Raw genomic sequence first — 15,935 nt, 5'->3', positions numbered from 1 at the left:
GCGCGCCCCTCCCGCACCGCCATGAGTCCGGGGCCGGCGGCTCCGCTTCTCCCCGCGCCCGCAGGTAACGCCGCGCCGGGGAGGGGAAATGTTGGGTCCGCGGGAGTAACAGCGCGGTCCTCCGGCAGGGAAACGCTCCTCGGAGGTCTTTCCTTTCTCTCATTTATTTTTTTCTCCCCTTTCTGCTTATTTATTTATCTCTTCGTGTCGGGAGCTCACAGCTCGCTGAGTTCTTTTATTTCGCGCCGGTGACGATCGAGCATTGCTCGTACCGAGAGATGAACGCACCGGGGAGGACCCGGCGGGCAGCGCGGGGTGGGCGGGGGGTGAACGCAGCGCTCAGCTCCCCGCGCACGGAGCGTCCCGCTTCGGCCCCGCAGCCGGCACGGAGACACACGGCGGGCTGTACGGCCGCTTGGCGACGGGGAGGAGACTTTAGATCGGCTTTGCGAGGCCGTGGTGCGCTCGTTCGGCGCTAGTGCCGAGTTTTGTTTTCTTTCTCCTTTTTGTTTCAATTCGCGTGGCTCTTTATTGTTGTCCCCTGGGTGCTGCTGCGTGGTGCGAGTGCCCGGGCGCAGAAATGGTCGCATCGAGAGGGATGCTGCGCTCGTCCTGTGGCAAAGATCGCCTGCGCTGCTGTAGCCGTTGTGCGTAACCCCGATCTCTTTTTCGTATTTAAAATGAACTAAAAGTAGCGGGAAAAGGCAAAGTTCGAGCTCAGGGTTGGAGCTGGTGAGGCGGTTGTTTGTGCGGTAAGTCCGGCGGTGCGTTTGCTCCAAGTTGCTGCTCCGCTCTCGTGTGGTCAGCAGCGCAAAATGGGGTCCGCTCCTGGGCGAGCTTTTGTCTGCGGGAGGCGATTCATTCCCGTTCTGTGTGCGCGCTGGGCTGAGCGTCGCCTCCCGATCTGCGGAGCGGGGATGCTCGCTCCGAGCGCTTTGTGCTTCCACGTTCCGCAGCGATGTGCTCCGCGCTTTGTGCGACGGCAACGGCTGGATTTGTGCGGGGAAATCGGAGCTGAAAAGCAAACGTTGGGTTTATGGTTGGAGATGGAGGAAAGTTCTGTAAAAACACAGAAATGGTGTCTTTTCCTCTCTTTGCCGTGTTTAGAGAAAGGAAGTAAATGGGAAACTTAGGGCTTCTTGATGCTCTTGAATTTCGAAACGGTAAAATAAAGTAACGCTTGAGGCCAGACGAGGGTTTGGATGTTTTTTTTTCCCTCAGTTTGTTCTTCTTTTCCTTCTTTCTCCGCGATAGAATTGGTGAAAACAAAGAAGGGTTTGGAGAGTTTCTGACTTCGGAGAGAAGCTGCCTTTAAAAAGGCAACAGCGGATGAGATTCACTGGGAAGGGTCATTATTGCCCATCAGAGAGCGGGCTGACGGGCTCAGTCCTGAAAGCTCTGAGCATGGCTTGGTTGGTTGGCCTGACGTTGGGCTGCCCTTTAAAGCACATAGCTTTCCCCTTTAAAGCACATGGCTTTCTCGGGCTCTTCAATTTGTGTGTTTTTCCCATATTTTCATTAATTTAAGGGAACTCGTCGCTGGATAATAAATCCATCAGTGGGTAATAAATCGCTGTTTACAAGGTATTGAATCGGGAAGAGACGCGCCAGCCCAGCTTTTAAATAAGCCAGCGGTCATCTGAAATCCGTCTGGAAGTCTGCAGAAGGGTACAGCGATTGGGTTGGTGTTTTTGCAGCTAATTGTGGAAATCTTTTATGCTGTAAACTTGAGGGCAGGCAGATCATGGAGATGCCCTGTTAGCTCTGAGCTGTATCTGCTCGTTTATCACTCCGTGGTTCCACACCCAAGTTGGGCTCTCAGATACCTCCCATGCGTTGCCTGTCTGGATGGTTCTTCTCCCATCCTGAATTCAGAAGTCTGTTCCCTTCAACCTGCTTTTCCAACGGTGGTTTTTCATTATTTGAGCCAGCAGTTTCTATCAGATGACTTCCCCAAGTGTCAGGCTTTCCCCCATTGATGAGGTTTGGCTTGTTGGGTCCCCTTCATCTCCGTGTGTTTCCAAGGAGCAGGCTGTGTGACGGCGGGGCTGTGTCCGAGTTCAGAACTGAAGCATGGGTGTGAGGGGTGTGCGTGTGTTTGCATCTGTGTGTGTGTATGTGTGTATGCCAAATGCACACCTCAACACAGAGGCACAGTGATAATTGCTGCTCCCGCACTCGGGGTGTCTGAAATCAATGTTCGCTTCGTTCCTTTTCCCGTTAAGTTTTTGGAAAGGGAAGCTCAGCTCCCACTTAAAAATGCATCATTTCAACAGTAGGGAGAAGGACGAGGCGTTGTGCTTGCAGAACAGCAGTAGTGGACGAGGTGCTCATGGGGGAGAAATCCTCCTCCAGATAAAGGTGGCTTGATGAGCAATAGGAAGGACCACTGGCTCGAGCAGAGCGCGGTGGCAGGGATCAGTTTCTTTGAGAGGGAACAACCCTGTGTGGAAATGCACACTGTGCTCCAGCTGACAGTGGGGTTCTTTTCCAGACCGTACTAAGAGCAGTGAGGTTACCGAGCCGAGGTGTCGGCGCTGCCTTAGAAGCCCCAGCAGTCGGACGGTTGGTGCTGTTGGGCTCTCCAAAATTACTTAGCAAAACGTGATTTAGAGACCAGCAATTCTGGCAGTCCCCAAAGCTGGGGCTGCGTTACACAAAACCACCACGGCTCTTATGGAGATCCAGATCAGAGCAGAGCAGATAATTACGGTACAGAAATGCAGTTCGCGTGCAGCTGATGCATGGGAATAAAAACACGTCTATAATATATATATATATATATTTGTATTAAATTGAATCCTTCCAAAGGAAATCTCTGCACTGCAGGGCGGCGAAGCACAGCCAAATAGCACCACCTCATGGACGTTCCCTTCGGAGCCCGTCAGCTCCTGGCTTTTGTCACCTGATTTGTTTCTCTGAAATATGTACACAATCTCCGGCGTGTCTCATTGTAGCGCCGTGCCTTTGAAATGCATCACTGCGAGGAAAAGTAACTTCTTTTTTTTTTGTGTTTGTTTTTTATTGGTCTTTCAGGCATCTGATGCCAGCTCTGAAAAACTGTTCAACGCTGTTACAAATAAAGGTAAGACTGCGATTCACATCACCCATATATTTCTTCTCTTCTCCCCCCCCCCCCCCTCCCGATGTGTTTCTTCTCGTGGATGAAATGTAACTTGTCTGGCAATGATGTTGCAATCCGCTTGTTAGTGCTTTTTATGTTTCTCCGGGTTTCAGACGTGTTCTGGATGCTTGATAATCGCTTTGCTTAAGCAATATAAAATAAAGGCTTTAAATAATGCAGTGCCTGCCAGGTCAGAATTAATTTAAATAACAATATTAGGGAATAGTTTATTTTACAAATGGCTTTAATTTAAGCTCATTTAAATAACTGTAAGAGTTTTCAAAATGTTTTAACTTGATTGTTACTCATCAGCTCCGTGATAGACATGGAATTATGAATAGCCAATTTGCACTGCTGACAGTAATAACCAGCCAGCGTTTAGTATTCACAGGATAATAGTCATAAACCATGGCTTGCTGTGCTGTGTGCTTTCTGTAGAGTTAATAAATGATATAGAGGGCCACATTTAAATATTCAGTATCCCATTAATTTCCTCCAAACAGCAATCTAAAGAGAGAGTGGCTAATGATATAACAGTACATTAAGGGAAAACTCGCCTTAAATCAGTGCCAGTGAGCTTCTATGCGGGGCTTGTCCTGAAGCAGCGCTATTAGAAGGGCTGTGGGGATGTATTTATTTATTTATCCCTTTATTTATTGCAGCGTTTGGAGTTTCTTTGTTGTTGTTGGGGTGGGTTTTGTTGCAAGGAGGGCTGGCAGACACGAGTTGTGCCCGTATGTGCAGTTCAGAGCCTTCAAAACGCATCAGCTCTTTCTGTTTTTCACCCACTGTCCTACTTCTCAGTGACACAGTGTGTTAATTACCCATTAAATGGGGCTGCGGACCTGCGGTGTTTGAACTCAGTGTGGTTTTTTGAGCCATTGGATTCAGTCTTGGTTAGAAAATTCAGATTTGATGCATTTGGTGCTCAGGTCTCTTTTGCTGGCCGGGTTGGCTTCGTGTTGGGTTGGGTTTGTTGTTCCAGTGGGCCATCCTGGTGTTATTCTGTGTGTTTTCATCCCACCATGCCATTTAATGGGGGATGTGTTAGGTGTGAGGTTCCCGTGCTGGTACACTGCTGCTTTGGAGGTCTGCTGCTGTTGGTGAATCATATCTAATGGCGTTACGGGTCCGCGTTCATGTTAGTTGTGTTCTCCCATCCTTTGGGAGCCCTGTGTTGGATGGATGACCTCGTTGGCCGAACTGGGCGAGCTGAGAGATCCATTCGTTTTAATTGACTGGATGAATTGCCTTCAGCCCCTCCACAGCCAAAAAAAAATAGGTCAGGTTGCACGTTGGAGTGACCCACTCTGCTTGTGAGCACATCAGGACGAGGGGCCTCTGCTCTTCCTGCCCTTCTCAGTTGGGACCCAGCAGTGTTTCCCACAGCCCGGGCAGTGTTTACTTACCCAGGTTGATTCGTGGCATCGATTTGGTTGTGAGTAGCCATGCTTGACAGGGAGCCTTTTCTTCCGAGGTACTTTTCTTTGGTGATTTAGTTCCCTTGAAAGGATTAGGATTTCTTTGTGTAGCCTAAAATCAACATAGGCTTTTCTAAGCTTTGCTTGAGAAACCGTACACAAATAAGCTTTTTAGTTGACGGTAGATTATTCCTTTGCCCCTTATTTCCATCAAAATGGCGGCTTTCTTTTCTCCTCCGGAGTTTCCCCTTAAAGCCATATGCTAATTCCTGTTGGTAACATGAATGACAAGGGGAGAATCAATGCAAATCCAGGTGCGGCCAAACCAGGCTGACTGCTATTCTCTTTTTATTTTCTTTCTTTTTTTTTCTTTTTTTCTTTTCCACTGGGAGAAAGAGATTAGGGGGAAAAGAGGGCGGAAAAAAGCATCGGGAACAGTTTTGTTAAAGGGATTAGCATTCAGGCTGCTAAATATCAGGAAAAGAGACCCCCCCAAAGACCCCTGGTTGGGGATGATGTCAATAATTGCTCGCAGCCAGGTGCAGGGGTTCTCTGTTTGTTGTGGGGCTGCTGCCTTCCCCCAGGTCCTGCCTTGGGGATGGCTGAGGGCTGCCGGGGCGCTGTCAGTTTGATATATTCCAAGTTCAAGTTCTCTCTCTGCATTTCAGCCTGTTTGCTTCCAAGTCGGTTCTTCCCCTCTGCTGTCCGTGGCTGTTTTTGCCAGGAGCAATAAAAGTTGCTCGTCAGAAAGGGTCAGGTTTGCATTGGGTAAATCATGATGAAACCAGCTCCTGGCTGGGAGGGCCCAGGCAGACAAGTGTGCCATCCCTCCTGTCCGGAGCCCGCCTGCCTGCCTGGCATCTTTCAGCTCCCTGTGTTTCACATTTGTTTTTTGTCTCGCCACTTCAATTTGGTGCAGAATTCTTTACTGCTGAGGCAGCAGAACATACAGAACGGATGTATTCACAAAGTGGGTAGAAATCCTGAAGCGTTTGAGGTTCCTGTCGTTCAATTGTAGACTTGGGGGTAGCAATGAGGTGAAGCTCAAGGTGTGTGGGATTGTTAGGGGTGTGTAATGGGAACTAGTCCCTTCCAGAAACAGGAATAATTCAGAAATCCAGGACAAAGTTAATATTCCCTCCCTAAACCTTCTTTGATGAAGGGGAGGAATCCCATCAAAGAGAAGTCTCTTGACATTAGGAGCTAGCTGCCCTTAGAGCTCAATGGGAAAATGAGACTGTTGAGTTTCAGGATGCTCTGTGGGCATTGAGGTCCCTCAGGGCTGGGGTTTGTATGGCAGTAGAGTGGTGCTGTGTTTGGGAAGGCTCTGGGGTTCCCATCAGCTCTTTGCTGCTAGTGCTCCCTGAGGTTCCCAGCCCTGCGCTGGGTCTGAAGCAGAGCTGGAGACTGGAGAGAGATGTGGCTTTGTCCCCAGGGCGACAACTGCTGTGTCTGCTGCTGAAATGAGCAGTCCCTGGTTGTGAGCCTGAGCAGGAGCTTGTTATGTTGCAGAGCTTGAAATTATCTAGGAAAATGATTCCCCCTGAAATCTCGTGGCTGTGCTGGGAGGTAAGCACCCTGTAATCTCTCCGTGGAGGAGGAATGGAAGAGGAGCACATCACTCATCTGCAGCAGCCTTCCATCCCACACACTGTGCAGGCTGTGCCTTCCAGCTTCAGAAGTGCGACTTGGAGTCTTTGGAAGAACGGAACTTCTCCTCGCTGTCTGAGAGTGTCAACCTTAGCGCTGTTAATCCCGGCCAGAATACAGGCTTTTGATCGTGAATTTTTGTAGCGTGACTTTCCAGCATAATTAAATCCCATTATCTTTTAATAATTTAAACAGACACATCTGAAGATGTAGAGCAGGCAGCTCCTACTACTGCCGCGTATTTAATTTATGTTAAGTCCCTCCTACGTACCCTTGGAAAACAGCTTTTCCTGGAGGGAGAAATGAGTCCCAAAGTGATGAAGTTTCATTTGTGCTGTATGTTGAAGTTTGCCTTTGATCAGGAACACAATTGGGCTGTTACAGCTTTTTATGTTCAAATTGTTTACAGGATGTTCATGTAAACTTTATGAATCCTTCTGCTTCGCGGCACCACCAGCTGTCAGGGAAATATTTATATTCTCAGCTGGAGGTAGATCAAGGCGTCTGGGTTACTCGTCCTCACTGGTGGCTGTAATACCAGCCGGATCAAGCCCTGGCTTTTAGGTGGTTCTACAGCAATATCCTCCCCTGGAAAAACAGACGGATTGTGTTGGTGTTTTGTTTTTTTTTCCCCTTCATCTTTGTTTGGTGAATCATTTCTTGAGGATCTTTTACAACATGTGTTTCTGTAAACAAGCAGGGAGTTGGGGCTGGCATGTGCTTCTCCTTGTTGGTTCAGTTCGACTAGGTCTGCCGCCGTGCAGACAGTGCAGTGCTGTGTTAATGTGACTGCTGTGCCAGCGCACTGACTGCTGCTCCCCTCCTCCTTTCCAGCAGCATGCAGGAGCCTCCCTGCCTTCCCGACTCACTTGGTGCACAACCTCAGCTTCTGACTTTTTGGGGGCTGCTGAGTCTTCTCACCAAACCACTTAATCCCACTCTGTGTTTAGGGCTCTGTACCGGTGCCAGCACTGTGGAAGCCCACGCATTGGCCAGCAAGACCTCAGGGATTGCTGAGTCTTTGGCACAGTCCCATAGGCTTCTCTTTTTGTGGCTGTTGCAATGGCTGCCCTCCCAGAGTGATGCCCTGATGTGGTGTGTCCTTGCTGGTGGCTTTGGGTCGCTCAGTTACCTCGTTTCTTGGGTTTCAAGATGGCTTCTCGGTATTTTCCATGCGAAAGTTCCATGCCTCATTAGCAAGCTCTGTGCAAAGCCTCCTCTTTGGAGGACCTCGGGTTTCTTGTACCAGCGAGTTAGATTAGAAGAAACGTTGCATCGCTTCACTGTAGCTTGCAAGTCAGGCAGACAAAAGTCGATGCCTGTCTTGAGACAGTCCTTTGTTGTAGTGCACAAAAGAGCGAGGCAGTTATTTCTGTTCCACGAAGGCTTTGCCTGAGAGAGGAATTTGTTGCATAACTTCCCCTATGGCTGCATCAGCTCCTGTGCACAAACCGCTTCTGCCCACCAGTGCCCTTTCTGCACCCTCTCCATTACCTGGCTGCGATGTGGCAGTCAGGTGGGGTTGCCTGTGCTGTGGGATGTAATGGCAGTTCTGTGATGAGCACAGCGTGCCCACAAGGGCAGTGAAAGAGGAGAGAACCTCCACAGCCTTTCAGAATCTTAAACCCTAAAGCTTGCAATCTTATAGCACAGGAATCATTGAGAACTAAACTGAACCAAAAAAAAGATCCAGGCTGTGGGCTTGGGTGTTTCTGAACCAAAATAACTGAAGGAGGCTGTTGATGGTGGTGTTCTGGGAAACTTCAACCACTTGAACTTGTATCAAGTGCCCTTCGGTCTCAGGTGATGATTGTATTCCTTTAAGTTCTGTTCAAGCTGTTGGTTTTAGCAAAGTCAAATGATTCCAGTGTCAGCAAAATGACAATATTTACTAACGCATAATTGTGTCTGTTCTGGAGAAAGTATTTGTTTTACAGATTAAACTGTATTTGATTTTCTTGGAAAAGGCTTATCGGCTTTGGGCTGCAAAATAACCAGTGGTAATCAATTCCAAATAAGGTGGAAAACTTCTTAAGGATAAGAGTAGCTTGCTGACGGGGCTCCTGCCTTGACATACCTCCAGATGAGTGGGGCTGGAGCCTGGTGTGGGGTTTAGTCAGTGGGGCATCCTGCAGAGCTCCCGTATCTGGCCAGCTGCTGGTCTCTCCCTTGTAATAAAATGTTGTTTTCTCTGAAAATGCATGTTTATTTAACTAAGTCTCTTTTTGCTTCACAATCTGGATTCCATTCAGTCAGTTACCACTCCAATTAACTAACAATTATTTAACATTAACAGTAATTACAGACGCCAGTTAAGCGCCTACAGATGTCAACTGTTAGCTTTGTACCTAATCACTCAATGAAATGGAGAAAGTTCAACAAACATCAATTAGCCAAGCAATTAGTATGAGGTAGGAAAGAGCATGTTATCGTGTGCGAGCTGATTCAATTTATTTTATTTTGTCAGTAAAACACACACAGACAAGCAGCAGTAAGTCGCTGAGATTAGATAAAGCTGCATTGTTTTGCTGTTTATACAAGGCTTTTCCCCTCCTCTCCTTTCCTGCACCAAACTTCACTGTGCATTGCCAGGCATCTGCTATCTTATCGAATCCATTGCGTTTCAATTGGAAAAGCACAGCAGCGTGGCTTTCTGCAGAGGCAGACATCAGGTTCAGAAGCAGCTGCCCCAGCAGTGCCATCCCTGCAGCCTGGTTGCTCCCAGCCTCCCTGCCCAGCATGCTGACACAGCGCTGCATGGACTCTGATAACAGAGCAGCATTAATTGGTGCCTCCATCTCTTACCTACGAGCTGGATGTTGATATCTGCTTGTCTCAGTTACCAAAGCAAGGGTAGGAAGCAGCCATAAACTAGTGCTGCCTTCAGAAAAGATAGTTCATCTCTGTCTGTCATCCTAAGTGTGCTGTGAGCCTCTCAAGGTCTTTGGAAGACCTGTGCAGAAGGTGCTTGGTGTGCACTGCACACAGGGGCGATAGGGCTGTGCTGCTGCCTCCACTGCTTCAAAACTGAGAGCAAACAGACCTTTCTCTTCCCATTTTCAACGGTCCCCCAAACAAGAACGCCTTCATCGCAGCGCCGACGTGCTTTAAATGTCTCTCCACGTAAAACGATCCCACAAAGTATGATATTATTCTGTCGTGCAGACTGCCCACAGGAGTCAATGGAGCTCTTTGAATTAGTCATTGTTTTCCGGAGTGTGGGAACAGGCGTGGAAAACCACAGGCAGATCTCTGCTTTGCTTTCCCAAGTCTCAGCTGTTTTTCTCTGTTTTCTTTTTAGAAAAGCACACACACGCAGTCTGAACATGTGAAGAAACCCTTCAACGTGTGACTTAAGTGCAATAATATTTGTCTTAGTAGGCAGAAAGACCGAAATAAAGCTTCCAAATGGGAACTGCTGTGCTTGTTCCAGCAGCGATGGATACTTTGCAAAGGATGGCACTTGAAACTGGCGACTTTTAGCTTTGTAATGGTTCAGTCAGTGCTGGTCCAAGGGGAGAGGTATAGAGAGGGCTAGAAGAAGTCATTTGTAGTTTCATGGAGCAGAATAAACAGAGCCTGATTTGTCCTCACTTAGAAGTTCAGCGCTGTGCTTGGTCGCTTGACTGACTTTAAGCACTTGTTACCACTAAGCATTTACATGAGTGCTTTGCTGGATGAGGGGCACTGGGGTAAATCCCATGGCACCATGGAGACTTCAACCACCCAGGAGTCTTATTGCTTTTCTTTTCTCCCCTGATGCTTGTGTGTGTGTGTGCCCGGGGTCCTCGTGTCCCATTCCCTGTCCCCATCAGGTCCCACTCTTGTCCCCAGCTCATTGCTATGCTGGTGTTTGTTGGGTTCCACCATTTGCTCACTAGAAACCAAATGCAGCAAGCAAGGAGTGATGGTTTCACATTGGGCTGTGTGAGTGAGGGACCTGCTGCTGCTGGGCAGGTGTGATGGAAGGGGTGACAGCTTCACCCAGGGATACTTTGGTGCTGATGGAATTATTTAGGGTAACGTAAATGATTTCCAGGCTGGATTTGACTAGTACCAGCCTGTATGAGTGCCAGGAGCATGCTGAGCAATGCTTCAAGCAGTGAGTGTGCTTTTGAGAGGGGGTTACACAGCATCCAGCAAGCTGTTTAAGAAAGCCAGCGTAAATGTATACTTTAAAAGTTGCAAACAGAAGAGCAGATAAACTTGATTTAAGTGCCTTTTAGACCAGTTAATGACCTTGATTTACAGATGCCAGGAGAGTCAAAACAAGCTGTGTTTTATTTTCCTGCTGTACTTAACCAAAGCCGTTTTCCTAGAGCATCTTTCCTAGGCCACGTGCTTTCTGCCTCAATCCAGCTCACAGCCCAAGGGACTCCCCAAGCCCACAGTCACCCAGTGCTACCCAAGAGTCAGTGGAGCATGAGCCTTCCTCTCCAGCCCTCTGTGGCACCTTGTGGCTGGGTCACGGCTGTGCTCCCCAGTTCCTTTATGGCTCTATGCAAAACCTCTGTGGTGTGAGCCTGCAGGACTGGGGCTGTCTGGACCATTCTGCCCGTACCATTGCTGCTGCTTGTGGATGGGAGAGAGGGCCAAGGTGGAGCACTGCTGAGCTCCCGCGGCCATTTGATATCATTTCCAAGTATTTCAAATCAGTGGGCACTTCTGAAAATTGGAGCCAAAGTAATTTGAGCAGCTTGTAATGGGAAGCAGCTGCTGCAGAGCAAGTTGTGTCCTAAGAAAAACGGCTTTATGGAAATAGGTCTGCTGAGTAATAAAGCCACAAATTAATACTTAGTTCATTTACTAGGTTGTTGGTCCCATAAGCACTTAAACGGCATTTGTTAAAAGAAACAGCGTTATAAAAATCAAGCGCAGATGAGCAAAACCCTCACTCTGACTTCTTGCTGGTTGTTGTCACTGGCTGTTCCTACTTGGGTCGTGCAGGGGGAACGGTGCTTTGAAGAGTGTGGGTCTCCCAAGGTGATCCTTGGGTGCTTGGTTGTGGAAGGCAGTGAGACACAGATGTCTTACAGCTTCTCTCCACGCTGTGGTTACTCTTCCTTCCTAAAAATGGGCTCTCGGACCCCTGATGTGTTTCCCTGTGGTTTCTTTTTCCATGTCTGCTCTCCATGCCTGTATGCCGACTCTCCATCTTAAATTAGAAGTCTTTGGTCCATCTTCTGTCCCGTTTGCACAACCTCTATGTTGTGGAAATCAGGCCCACGACTGGGGCTCGCGGGGATCGCTGTAATATAATTAACATATGATAATAATCATCTGGCAAGCTGTTACACTTCTCTGCAAAGGGCTGGGTAATAAGTGCAAGCGGGACAAGCCTGTACAGCTTTTGAATTAATAAAAAACTAAGTTTGTCGGGAAGGCAGCATGTAGTGAAGCAGCACCCTGCTTAAATAGTTAGCTGACAACTTCAAGGGAGGGTGGCATGTTAATAGTTAAGCTGCTTTGCTTTGTCTTCACATGCCCTGTCCGGCATCTCATCGCATTCAAGCAACCTAATTGCCATCCAGCCTTTCAACAGCACATCATCTTAGCACCTCGCTGCCAAGACAGTTACTCACCTACAGGCCTCATTATGTTTTGCCAGTGCATCTCTGGGCCAAAAATAACTCACCCATCTCTGCTCAGTACCCAGGTCTGCAAGTGACAAACAAATAATTGGGGGAAGCGAACCCTCAGCGCGGTGCAGCTGACACAGAGCCCTGCGTGCTGAGCCCGTAACAACAGTGCTGCTCTGAGCAGCTCGTGTCACTGCACATCTCCAGGCATTGACAGCTCTGGACGTGGCACTTCAGAGCTGCGTTGGCTGCTCTGCAGACCGTGCCAAGGTGCTGTCATTGTCCTGCAGGTAAATGGCTGATGTCTGAGAACAAAGGCTTAATGAGAGAATTAAAAGGAGTAAAATCACGCGCGTTCCTGTCATCCCAGAGGGCTTCTGGGTGGGCCAGGAAACGATCCATCTTCCCCTTTTCATCTGATCTTATAATTAATTAAATGTTGATTGCTGCGAGAGTGGCTGTGCGTACTTAAAAATCAGATTAGCCAGTAAATTGTCTCTAATGGTGGTTTTTACTGCCCTGGTAGTTTACACAAAACCAATGGATGTGCTCCTTTCTTTAGAACCCACTAGTGCAGCCCAAGGGTGTGGGGATGGGTGGCATTGAGGTCCCATGGCTGGGACAGGGGCTGCAGCCACATCCATCAGTGTGGGTGCACTGATGTGGTTCCCACAGCTCAGCACAGTTAGGACTTTGCTGCTGAGATGCCCATGCATGCTCTTCAGGGATAGTCAATGCCAGCAGATAAGATGTCAAGGCAGAGGAGGGGGGAGCATTGCAGCGATGCTGGAAGTTGTTCAGAAAGATGCTAACACAGCAAATGTGCATTGTTATGGCAGAGAATCTGCAGTGTTTTCCTGCAAGATCTTACGGTCCTTTTGCTGCTAGCAGTTACAGGTAGGAGTGGCGTGAAACCTTTCAGATGGATAGCTAAGCAAACTTCAAAGCTTAAAGAGCAATCTGATTCGTAGGGAATAGTTTGCTTCCGTAATTAATGCATCTCCGTTGTTTACTCTGTTGTGCAGATATGGATAAATAATTTGCAAATGAAAACAACCAGGAGGCAGAGAATGGGATTCCATCTTTGAGTTGGTTCCTTGGAGGAATGATAAGGAGATTCTGGTCGTTTTCTTTGGAAGCAGAGGTGTTGCTTTCCTCTGGCTTTACATGGAAAATGGTTGCTGCTTAGAACGCGTGTTTTATCGCCATGCCTACACATTCTCTCTAAACTTTGTCCTTTGGAGATAAGGTGAATATATTCCGTTGGGCTACGTTTTTAAGACATAAAAAACACGCAGATAACTTGCTCTGACAGGCAGAAGGTAAATGATTTCACTCCATCTCTGACAGCTCCAACTTTCTTAAGAACGAAAGAAGTTGCTTCTACTTGACTTACCTTTCAGCCCCGGGGAGCAGATGTGAGGCGCAGGCATCACATGCAGATAAACAGTCACCATCGAGTTACAGGGGAATTCTTCAGTGCTGGACCAGGTGTCCCTCAGTGGGCCCATGGGTGACAAGGGAGCACAGATCTGTGCAGTGTCTCAGTACGAGCCCCCCTGAGCGCGCCGTGCTTTGCTTCGGTGGCTTTTCTTGGTGCAGCGTGGACATGTTCGTGCCAGATTTAGAACCCCGAGAGCCACGTGTTCATGGGCCGGTCCAAACCACCTCCCTCCGATTTAATGCTCTGAAATGACGTTTTTAATGAATGCTGTACAAAGCACACCGCTGCTCTCATCCCTTTGAGCGAACACGAGGACGGCAGATGGCCTGGGTGTGACACAGGCGGAGGAGCTGGCACGTGGGCACCAAAGTTTGCTTTTGGACTCACTTGCATAGCTTGGAGTAACGTGGTCGGAATGGCCTTATGTGGATTTGGGGAGGTGGGTCCTGGCTGAGCCCCACGGTAACATTTCAGATCCCATTTACTCACATTCAGCAGCTGTAGGTGCAGGCAGTGCTTGGACAGCAGTGGTTAGCTTGCAGGACAGGAGGTTGTACAGTTAGGTGCTATTAACATCGTTTCACTTAAAAGGCAAACCACAATTACAGAGCAATGTTGTGTGTTTTCTTCCCTAAACATGAGCAGGAATGTAGTTTCAAATGCATATATCAGTGTACGTGTGTTTTTAATAATGCTCTGTCATTTAACATGGTACCTTGCCAAAAACGAAATCATTAATGAACTCCACAGGGCATTTATGCAGATCCAAGGCTGCTCATTATGTCTATTTTTAAGCACGTTGCATTGTTGATGGCGCAGGGCATTTGTTGAAACCTGTAAGATAGAGCTTGTAATTTTGTTTGCTAACACTTGCAAAAGATTACAGATGTGATCTGAGGCCCTTTGAAGTGGAGGGGAGCAATGGGATCGTTTGCACAGGAATGAGCACACCTTGTCCTACCTGGAGCACGTCCTACCTGGAGCACGTCTCCTGCATTGCCATGCTGAGTATCCCTCAGGAAAGATGCTTTCAGAGGGTCTGGTGTCAGTACTGTGATATGGAGCACCTCTGCTCTGTGCACAGCTGTGCTGCAGATGGACAAACTTCCCCAGCTCGAGCAGTTGGAACAAAGGGTCATTGGAGCCAAAAGCAAACACAGTTTTCATGCACCGAGGTGCAGCGGGATGCAGACGTGCACAGATAATGCTGTATGTCTCTGCAGAAGCCAAGGAGGTGTTGGGTTTGCTGCTGGCATTCAGGGCTCCGCAGGTATTTAATGGGTTTTGCCGAGACATGCTCCTGATTGTAAAGTGGTTCTGGAGCTGACAGACTTTGCTCAAGGCAAATTCTTTTCATTAAAAAAGGATTTAACTAATTAGGCCCGACTGCCAACTGACAGGTTAATTGATAAGGGAAGTGGGCCCAGTAACCCGGAGGTGAGATTATATGGGGACTTTGGGTCTTTATACTCTCTGATAGAAGTTGGTCTTCCAGTGGATGCCGGGAGTCACGCTGGCTTTTTATAGGGTGCAGTGCCTGAAGAGCTGCACTTTTCCAGCGTTCATTTCTCTGGGTAGAGGTCGGATCCGACATCAGCTCTGAGATGGGGTTCATTGCAGCCAAAAGGGGAAGCTCTGTGCATGCAACTGGGGTGGGGCTGCCAGGCACCTTGTGTGGCACTTCTTCATTGCTTTAATTACCTGCCGCACAACTTAACACGCCTTACTTTTAATTGTTGAATTCAGTAATCACTGAGCCCTGTAAATATTAGCTCTGGAACAACTTCTTAGTTAACGATTTGCATTTTAGAATGGCAATGAGCAGGGGAACATGTTTACTGGTGGCAGGGCAGAGAGCAATGGCGGGCAAAAGGTACTTGTGGGTGCAGAGCATGTTGTGTTCTGTGCAGGTGATGGCTTATATATGGGCTTAAACCTCATTTGTTTTCCCATGGGCACTCAGGGGGGCTGAGGCCATGTGAAGGAACTGGGGATGGGGCTGGCACCTCCGCTGCTGTCAAAATAGGAATGTAGGTTAAACCTGCTTTTTGGCAGTATTTCTAAGGAAAATCAGTAGTGTGTATGTATGTATGTGTGTATATATACATATATACATATACTTCTTGGTAAGCTGAGAGCAGCATGTCATTTGTTAGATACAAAGGTGGGAAGTTCAGCTGGTAGAAATGGAGTGATTTACTCTTGCTAAGAATAACTGTAAGTAGAAGTTTGGGGGGATGAGTCTTAAGGATTTATAATAAGGGTTATTTTCATTGGTGTGCTAATACCTTGCTGAGATGTTTCTGTTCCAGGCCCTTCCTCTTGGACAGGATTAGCTGCATGGGTTGCATGTATTAGTATAATCAACCCTTCTGTGGTGTCAAAACGTAGTAAGTCAATGCTATCATAAAGTCTAAACCCACCTTGTTTTCCTTTTTCTTCCTCCTGTGCTCCATCTAAAATAAATAACTGAAAATAGCTGAATGAATATAATCCATTTCTCCAAAGGAAGAAAAATAATTGCCTTCAGACTTCTAACTTCCCTGCCAAATTGCATCCTGATGTGAATTGCAATGGACAAATTATAATCCTTTGAGACAAGGGAGGAAATGATGGAGTCTGTAAGTGACCCTTCCCTGGTAGGCACAGTCAAAATGAAACTAAACTTGGCAAGTGATTTGCACTCACATCGGGGAAGAGCTGGTCCCCAGGTCATC

General features: G+C 47.8%; 1 protein-coding gene across 7 annotated transcripts in view; it reads left to right on the top strand.

Annotated features, from left to right (window-relative positions):
• Positions 1-15,935, top strand: part of AUTS2 (activator of transcription and developmental regulator AUTS2) — a 532,812-nt gene that overhangs the window by 477,119 nt on the left and 39,758 nt on the right. For all 7 annotated transcript variants that reach the window (XM_072353400.1, XM_072353404.1, XM_072353403.1 and 4 more), the window contains one exon: positions 3,037-3,085. In XM_072353400.1, coding sequence (XP_072209501.1) covers positions 3,037-3,085 — 49 coding nt within the window. The remainder of the gene's footprint in view (positions 1-3,036; positions 3,086-15,935) is intronic.

The sequence above is a fragment of the Excalfactoria chinensis genome, chromosome 19, assembly GCF_039878825.1.
Source record: "Excalfactoria chinensis isolate bCotChi1 chromosome 19, bCotChi1.hap2, whole genome shotgun sequence".
NCBI lineage: Eukaryota > Metazoa > Chordata > Aves > Galliformes > Phasianidae > Excalfactoria > Excalfactoria chinensis.
The sequence above is the reverse complement of the archived record's forward strand: the minus strand, read 5'-3'. Positions and strand labels throughout refer to the sequence as shown.